We start from the raw sequence: 9136 nt of genomic DNA, 5'->3' as shown, positions 1-9136 counted from the left end.
TCCGTGGGTATAGTGTGCTGCTACAGCAACAAAACGGCGAAATCTACCCATGCACTCTGTGTGTGGTGCAGTAACCACCTGTACTGCGCCGTGCTTTAATACTTCCAAACAGAAGTGCAGTTTTCCCTCAATTTATGCGAGTTTTTTATATGTGAATTTGCTCTTATGCGATGAACATATTTAGACCCATAATTCGTTGTATGCGAGGTAAATTTGCTCTTATGTGCTCACCATAGGGCCCCCCTGTCCACCCAAGCAGGTAAGTCTGTGGGTGGAGGGGAAAGGGCTGTGGCCCCACTCACCCCAGCCCTGGCTGCAGCGGCCCTAGGAGCAGCTGGCACCAACTGCCTGCAGCCACTGGGCTGCACCATGCTTTGCCTGTCCCCCTGTGCCTAGGCTCACTTCAGCTCCTGGGCTGCACCGTGGCATGGTGCAGGCAGCTAAAGTCAAGGGCATTGCCCTGAAATAGTCAAGATTGTGTCCTGAGTGAAACCCTAGAGGTGGTTTTGGGAGCAGAAGAGAGTTAAGAGAAAGGGAGGATTTAATTTCACAGCTTGCAAAGTTTTTAGTTTGATTATGAGGTGATAGCAACAGTCCTGAGAGAGAGAGGTAATTAGCTGTGTTAGTCTAAACTCAGGTGGAAGGCAGAGTGGATTTGCACCTTATAGGCTAACTAAATCAGAGATGCATTGCATAAGCTTTCATAAGTAATGGGCTTACTTCATCACATACTGTGAGTAAACCTGCTACTTATGAAAGCTTATGCAATGCATTTCTGATTTAGTTTATAAGATACAAATCTACCCAACAATTCTAAGAACATTGGAGAGAGGTTCCCTGGTGGTAATGTGGTGAGTCAATATGTGTTCAGTAGGTTTTGTGGATTTCCCAGAATGTTGAAAGTATGGAAGAAATTATAGTAACAGGCTGGCTACTCGTTTTAATGTTGCTGAGGTTTTGTGTTGGAATACCTAGAGCTTCATAGATTTAATATATTTTATAGACATTAGGGCTGGAAGGGACCTCACAAGATCATCGGGTTCAGCCTCCTGCCCAAGGGGCAGGAAGTCAGCCAGGGTCAGATCACCCCAGCAGCATCCAAGAATTTCTTAAAGGTATCCAGAGTAGGTGCTTGCACCACTTCAGGGAGGAGTGTATTCCAGACTCTGGAGACTCAGATGGTAAAGAAGTTTTTCCTTATGTCCAGTCTAAAATGGTCTTCCAGCAGTTTGTGAATGTTAGACCCTGTCTTCCCTTGGGGTGCCCTGGTGAACAGACGTTCTCCCAGTTCCTGATGCATACTCCTTGTATATTATAGGCTGCCACTAAGTCACCCTTGAGCCTTCCCTTCTCCAGGCTGAAAAGTCCCATGCTTCTCAGCCTCTCCTCATAAGGCCTGTTTTCTTGACCTCTAATCATGTGCGTGGCTCTCCTCTGGACTCTGTCAAGCTTCTCCATATCCTTTCTAAAGTGTGGAGCCCAGAATTAGGTGTGGTATTCCAGCTGAGGCCTCACCAAGGCCAAGTAAAGTGGGAGGATGAATTCTTGGGTCTTGCTTGAGATGCATTGGTAGACACAAGCCAGAGTTTTATTTGCTTTGGTGGTTGTGACATTGCATTGGTGGCTCATGTTCATCTTGTAGGTCAGTCATGACCCCCAAGTCTCTTTCAGTCATGGTGCTAGTGAGTGTAGCACTGTTGAGTGTGTAAGTATGATGTGGGTATTTTGTTCTGAGGTGGAGCACCTGGATTTCTCCATGTTGAATGTTATCAGGTTTTGATCCACCCACCTGGCGAGCCTGTCCAGGTCAGCCTGAATTGCCAGCCTATTCATTTATGAATATTGCCTATTCATTTATGTATATATTAAAGAGTACTGAGCTCTGGGGCCGCCACTGGTCACCATGCACCATGTTGACTTGGTTCCATCAACTATCACTCTCTGGGTCTGACCACGGAGCCGGTTCCCCAGCCATTGGACTGTAAGGTTGTTGAGGCCACAGTTCCCCAATTTTTACCATGAGGACATCATGGGAAACCAAGTCAAAGGCTTTTTTGAAATCTAAATATATGACATCAGCCTCTTCTCCTTTGTCCAGGTGATGCGTCACCTGGTCAGGAAGGGAATGAGGTTGGTCAGGCAAGACCTACCTGCAACAAAGCCATATGTTGGCTCACTCTCAGAATGTTGCCTTCTGTTAGCCTGTTGATGGTTTCTTTGATGATTTTTTTCCGAGATCTTTCTAGGGATTGAGGTCAACCTGATTGGCCTGTAGTTCCCTGGATCTTCCTTCCTTCCTTTCTTGAAGATAGGCACCACATTGGCCCGCTTCCAATCTTCAAGAACTTCTGTCAAGCACCACAAGTTCTCAAATATGCTCGCCATTGGTTGTGATATGATGTGGGCCAACTCTTTTAGCACTCTTGGGTGTATTCCATCCAGGCCAGCTGACTTGTGGATGTCCAGCCTCTCAAACTGTTCCCTCACAAGATCTTCACCAATTATAGGTGTATGATCACCCTTACCGTGGTAGTAAAATGAAATATTCTGCAAATAGGTAGGGTAAGATGTAGCAAGGGAACTTGTAAGGGAGTCTAGTGAGTAGGTAATTCTTTTGTCATAGTTGATATGACCTTTCAGATGTCATCCACAGATGCAGAAATGAAGCTGGTGAAGAATCTGGTGTTCTTCCTTCTATCAGTGGAGCAAGATGACAATATTTTGAAAAGAAAGAACTACTTTGTGAAGTGACCAGTGGAAGAAGTGGAAGGACTGAGTTCTAATAGAAAATTTGGGATTTAAAATAGTCCAGGCTAGTTACCCAGAATCACATGCCTTACTGAACTAGTAAGGTTATATATGTTTATAAAAATTAGAGTTCTGCAGTTGACTAAGTAACTCTAGAATTGTGCCGTTATTGGCAATTAAAAAAAACCTATGAGTAAAGAAGAACTAATTTGGTACATAGATGGGAGATAATCATATGGGAAGCTAAGTTTTCTCAACCTGTGTATCTTACAGGAAAGTCGTATACAAAAGTCAGATTTCAATACTAACCCTTAACTTTTTATGTAACTTAGAAGAATGTAATTAACTAACTGCAAATTAATCAAAGCAACATTTAGTTGAACTAATGAGCAAAATATTGGTTTCTTGTCACCAACAGTAAACTTTTCTGCAAGAAGATCGAGAGATTGTTTGATCCAGAGTACCAAAATCCAGATTCTCGGGGAAACGCAACAACACTGTATAGGTGCAGTAAAGTTTGTTGTTTTTTTTAAATTTTAGGTACAAAAACAACCCCTGATTTACAAAGCATCAACTTTACTGTTGCATTTCTTTTTTTAGGTGCTGTTTATGTAAGAAGCTCTTAACTAAAGAAACAGAAAGAAGAATTGCTTGTGTTCCAGGAAAAATTAACATAGATCAACATGGAAATATTATCTATGTTCATATAAGGTGCTGCATACATGGAAGATGTAACTTTTTCTATATACATGTATCTTAATAAGTATGTTTACAGAATACTTTGTATGTATAATGTTAGTTAATATTGATGTTACACTTTTTGCTTTATAATTCATGGGCAACATGATTCATTAAAAATCATTTTAGTTAATCCTGTTGCCTTGCCTGTTGCCTTGTTAGGGTTCTAATGTTGCATTTAATAAAAGTGCTGAATTAATTTCTTCTACCTTGATTGAATCTAATAAGATTTCAGTTGAAAACAGAAGGATCCCTGTGCTGCTTTGAGCTCTTTAAAATAGAAAATAGAGCTAAGCTTTTGATCATCTTAATGACTTTGCAGTATGTTTAACTGAAGGAAAATAGAATGTAAAGGATGGACAAACATCTCTCTTAACCATATTAAAAGGGTAGGGGAAACTGTTGCTCCTGAGCATGTATCAGCTGTTAGGCTCTAACTGTTATCTCTGCATCAGCTTGTAGCAGTGTGACCCTGAGTGGAGTGGGGTTAATGTTATAGTGGCTTTTCTACACTTTTTTCACTACAGAATCATGAAAACTTAAGGGTTGTATCAAGAACCAGCTTTATACTTACTCTTTTGATATTAGTATAATTGATACATCTGTCTATACCCCAATGGACACATTTTCATAATAGCTGTTATAAAATGACAGAGTCCAATGAGTTGACAAAGAAGTACTTAAGAATATGGTCGAGATTTATTGTCTTCCTGATCTGATGCTCTCAAATCTAACACCATTTTTTGTTTGTATTAAATTTTCTTTCTTGCACTCTTGAAGGGGAGCTGAAGCCAGGACCCTGCTCTTACATTTTAGCAATATTGTTAAATAGTCCTTAATACCTTAGGTCAGGGGTTGGCAATGTTTCAGAAGTGGAGGGCTGAAGTAAACCACCTTGGTCTGTGGCTGGCTTGTCCTCCAAACCACTGGTGCTTCTCCTCGCCTCCCAGATGAAGTGCCTCATTGATTAAATTCTGCAGAAGTGACTGCTTTGTGGACTGGATTAGAATTACTCTTCTGTGGGCTTTCTGCCTCGGATTCTTATCTGTGTAGGCTGTTGCATAAGTCCTTCTTATGGGTGTGGTTTGGGTCCTAGGGAGTTTGCTTCTGGTGATGAGGTTAGTGAGGTTTGGTGCTTGTTTGAAGGCTAGGATGGGTGGTTTTGGAAAGATCTTTTTAAGAGAGGGATCTTCTTCTAGTATGGGTTGCAATTGTTTGAGGATTTTCCGTGTAGGGAAGGGTGATATGTCATAACTAATGGTGTGCGGTTTGTGGGGTTTTTCTATTTGTACTGTAGCAAATCTTCATGTGGTATCTGGGTGGCTCTTTCAAAAGTGCAATCTGTCTCTCTGGAGGAGTGTCCTTGTTGGCTGAAGGCCCTTTTGAGATTTGTGAGGTGGCAGTCACGGGTATTCTCATTGCAAATTCAGCGGTATCAGAGAGCTTGGCAGTATATTACAGCTTTCTTGGTGCATTTAGGGTCATTGCTGGTTCTGTGTCTAGATATGTATGTTGGTCCATGGGTTTCTTATATATGGTGGTTTGAATTTTACCATCTTGGATATTGATCACGGTGTCCAAAAAGGAAATGCTGGTGTTAGAGTATTCAAGCGATAGTCTGATGGAGGGGTGATGATTGTTGAATTTTTAGTGGAAATCAATCGGAGACCATAGGATTTTGGTCCAGATGATGAAGATGTCATCTATGTATCTCAGATATAGTAAAGGTTTGATGGTTCAGTTCTTGAGGCAGTCTTCGTCTAGATGGGTCATAAAAAGGTTGGCATATTGTGGGGCCATTTTGGTGCCTGTAGCTGTGCCCACAGTCCGGAGGAAGTGTTGGTTGTTGAAACTGAAGTTGTTGTGTGTGAGGATGAAGTGTATGAGTTCAGTAATATCCTGAGGTCTGTACTCTGAGTTGTAATCTCGTTCTTCTAGATATTTGAGGCAGGCTTGAATGGCATCCTGGTGTGGGAAGTTGGTGTATAGGCTAGTGACATCCATGGTGGCTAGGAGGATATTGCAGGGAAGGTGGTCTATGTTTTTGAGTTTCTTCAGGAAGTCAGTTGTACAATCTAACACTGGCATGTCCTTAGCAGCATGATTTTCCAAACATAGGTTTATATCTGTAGGCTTAGTTCTCAATTATGTTAGGAAATGCAGAGTAAAATAGAGTTCCTGCCCTTAGGAACTTACAGCCTTATTAAGCATAAGGTGAGGTCATTGGATGTAACAAATAGAAGGGAAAGTGAAGGAAATGGTAACATAACTTTCACAGATAAAATCTGTATCCATGCTAGACACTGTCTCTTTTTTTGGGTTTTAAAAGAAAGATTCTCACTTTTCAGTAAGAAGGAATTAAGTCTAGAGCAATTTGTCCCTGCTGTAAAAAGCCTGAAACATACAGGTTCATAAAGAAGTTAATTGCTGCTACACACCTAGTATAGAGAACTATGCATCTCCAGGCCTGTCTTGAGGGCTAGTTATGGTGCCTTTTTGAAGTATAAGATCTGAAAATAAAATAGTTACTTAAAATGACACAGTTGTTGCCTCATAGCACAGTGTAGTGGCAAAGAATGAGATATCTCTGATACAGGTGTGTTTCGTTTTGTTTGGTTTCTTTTCAATTTCTTCCACTCCTTCTGTCATCCAGATATTTGAAAATTACAATGCCTCTTCTGCTACCTAATGCCAAGGAAATAACCTCCGTGATGCCTTTGATTTTCATTACCCCAGGGAGAAAAAGACCACTAGTCTGTCCCTCTTTTTCTGCTACTAAGCTTTCAACTTTTGTACTTATCTACTAACTCAATCAGATTTTCCTTTATTTCTGTTTCTCCCAATTCCCATGTGGATTTAACCCTAACTCACAACTTAGTGACTAGAGCACTACCCCACAATGTGGGATGCACTATAGCATCTGAATTAATTGTTGCTTGTCATACAATGCGTCTTCTACAAGGTTTTCAGCAATGATGTCTGCTCTTCTGTCAACCCGCAGTCTTCACTGATACAAATACAGGACTATAATATCTTTATAATCCAATGTAAACCTGATTGTATGCCTTTTTGTTTCAGAGATAAAACTTGGGAAGTCCATGAGTACTTGGTTGGCCTTCATGAAGAATTAAAATCTTGGCGGGATGTGTATTGGCGCCTGTGGGGGACTCTCAATTGGCTGACCTGTTCACGGTGTAATCAGGTATATATTATTGTGTTTTCATTCTCCGGTGTTTATTTTTAATGGCAGCATGAAAATAAATCTTACAGTATATTTCATGCTGTGCGCAAGAAAATCTCCTTAGGTTTTAAAATTTGTAATTGAGGAACCTCTTTTCCAAATGACTCTCTAGAATACTAGTACAAAAATATCTGCCTCCTTCCTAAACGTACCAATTTTTGAGACCATTAGGACATGCTATGGAATTTAGAGAGAAGCCATTATGAGACTTGTAATGGAAACTTTGCAGTAGAAGGAAATTACCTTTACTGCTATATCTGGATTTTGAATGAGAATTTGTGTGACTAAATTGTAAGGAAGATTCTTACTAGTTTTAACCTGAGTATCATGGTTTTCTGTGAGAGTGATTTAAAATTGCTGTACGTTTCGGGCACTGAAATATTCTGACTTTCACAGGCAATATAACCCTGGACAGAATATTTCCATCATCTCTCTCTCTCTCTCTCTCCTCAATATAGTCTTTCCTATGTACTGAATTTTCACACTGCCAGTACCACTCTCAGCCTGTTCTCTATCCTGGTGTGGCAAGTTCCCTGGGCTCTACTGGGACTGGAATATATCCCTGCTGTAACCAAAAAGTTCTTCGATTTGATCCCACTCCACTTCCAAAGGTACTTTTCCAGTGTTGTGCTTTTAACCATGACTCCAGTCTCATGGGGCTGGGTTGTGATAAAAAGGGAGAGACTGATTCCTGAACTTGGTCTCCCTCCTGTTTTTGGTGGGGGGCGGAGGGATGTAAAGGTAGTGTACCATGTGTTCCCAAACAAGCGTATCAGTATACAGCTAAGCTACTTTCCCCACCTGCCTTGTAAGACCAGAGCCAGCTTCCCTTCCTGCTCTACTGTGTGCAATGACCATCATTTAATGCAAAGGAGCAAGTAAGCACTTTATGTCATTTACTACTTTGGCCATGACAGAAATCAGATCATCGTTTGGGTCTTAGTGATGGAATAGAAGATGAAAGTGTTCTTGTTAAAGGAAGTCCTGTAGACACTAACATTATCATCCTAACTTTGTGGCCCCAGTCCCACTTCCCAGCAACTTTCTTTGTAAAAATTCCACTAACTTCAGTGGGAGTAGGATCAGGCCCATCACTTAAGCATAGCCAGTATCAAGACCAAGATCCTTGATGCTGGAGACCTGTGAACGTTCCAAGAACACAGAACTTACTGGTAGAGTAAAATGTGGCTTTTCTTTCCCCCCAGTAAGCCACTATATCTAACAAAGAGCTCTTTCTTTTATCTTACAGGGCTGTAAAGTGAGGGACCATGTGGTTGGCTTACCTGCTGGAGGTGAAGGTGGGGATGCTTTGCCATATCAGACTACTAAAATATTGAATGATCTGCTTCACCATAGAGATGTTATTGTTGTACCTTTTACTAAAGATCAGAATAGGTGAGAACATTGTATTCAAACTGATGAACTTCCTTTCCCTTCAACACTAATATTTTCATAAATTAGCACAGGATTTCTTTATTTTCCTTTCTAAACAGGCAATGAAGTGATAGTTTTGGAACTTAACTGTAACTTATTTCTGATGTTTTAATTAAAAATAGGGATAAGAAAAACAAATGTTGCTACCAACCACATTTCAAACAGTCACTTAAGTGGTTCAGTCTTCCATACAGTTCAGTCTTGCGGTTATTCATATTCAAATATAGTCTTCCCTTGTAGGTGTTCTGTAGACTGTCTAGAGCACACTGAGGGAAGAAAAAAAATGTTCAAAAAAGCTCAGAGGAAAAAAAACTTGCTGTTTAATATTTCTTTAATTTCTTCTTTCAAGTGATTCTGGGATTGGGCTGTGTGATGAGAAGGGGATTGAATGTGATGTGCTGTTAGAACCAAATACACCTTGGGGCTCCAAGACAGGAGAAATCAATGCTGTAAGTAACTGCATTTTTGTTTTCCTGTTCACCGATAATGACTGATAGCAACTTCATAAAATACTTTATTTCATAAAATACAATTGCTGTCTTTTGTATTAACACCATGGGGACTGTTTAGAATTTGAATCTGTCTAAGAAACCAGTGGTCCTATTAAGTATGCATTGTGTATAACCTGCAAAGCCCTAATTTTCTGGAGACCCGGCTGCCTTTAGAGGTTGTCATGTACTGCTGAATCTGAGATCAGCAGAGCCATTGTGGATGCAGCCATCTATCAATTTTAAAAGCTTTTAGGCCATGCTTAGCACAGTAGTAGGAGTGTATGACCACATTTGTCCTCCCCTCCTTTTCTTCCCCATGCCCTGCCCTTGGGGAGAAGTATTTGCAGTGGGATATCTTGTTTTGGTAGCATTCTTGGTTTGTTTTTTATTATATGTTGCTATATATTTGTTAGAGAAGGTTCTCACTGCAATGGTTCTTGCTTCATAGGGGAATATATTCCACAGTCTGCCACCAGCCCTCAAG

The 9136-nt window shown here is 40.7% G+C and overlaps 1 protein-coding gene across 6 annotated transcripts in view; it reads left to right on the top strand.

Annotated features, from left to right (window-relative positions):
- Positions 1–9136, top strand: part of KIAA1841 (KIAA1841 ortholog) — a 53338-nt gene that overhangs the window by 19547 nt on the left and 24655 nt on the right. For all 6 annotated transcript variants that reach the window (XR_002097120.1, XM_019516627.1, XM_019516626.1 and 3 more), the window contains exons 8-13: positions 3167–3253; positions 3349–3459; positions 6565–6688; positions 7186–7338; positions 7977–8122; positions 8511–8610. Coding sequence is in view for 5 of the 6 variants with exons in the window: in XM_019516627.1 (XP_019372172.1) it covers positions 3167–3253; positions 3349–3459; positions 6565–6688; positions 7186–7338; positions 7977–8122; positions 8511–8610 (721 nt within the window). In the remaining variant the exon portion in view is untranslated. The remainder of the gene's footprint in view (positions 1–3166; positions 3254–3348; positions 3460–6564; positions 6689–7185; positions 7339–7976; positions 8123–8510; positions 8611–9136) is intronic.

The sequence above is a fragment of the Gavialis gangeticus genome, unplaced genomic scaffold (genome assembly GCF_001723915.1).
Source record: "Gavialis gangeticus isolate Ggan-Ray unplaced genomic scaffold, GavGan_comp1, whole genome shotgun sequence".
Classification (NCBI taxonomy): Eukaryota; Metazoa; Chordata; order Crocodylia; family Gavialidae; genus Gavialis; species Gavialis gangeticus.
Note: the sequence above shows the minus strand (reverse complement) of the source record. Positions and strands in the feature narration are given on the sequence as shown.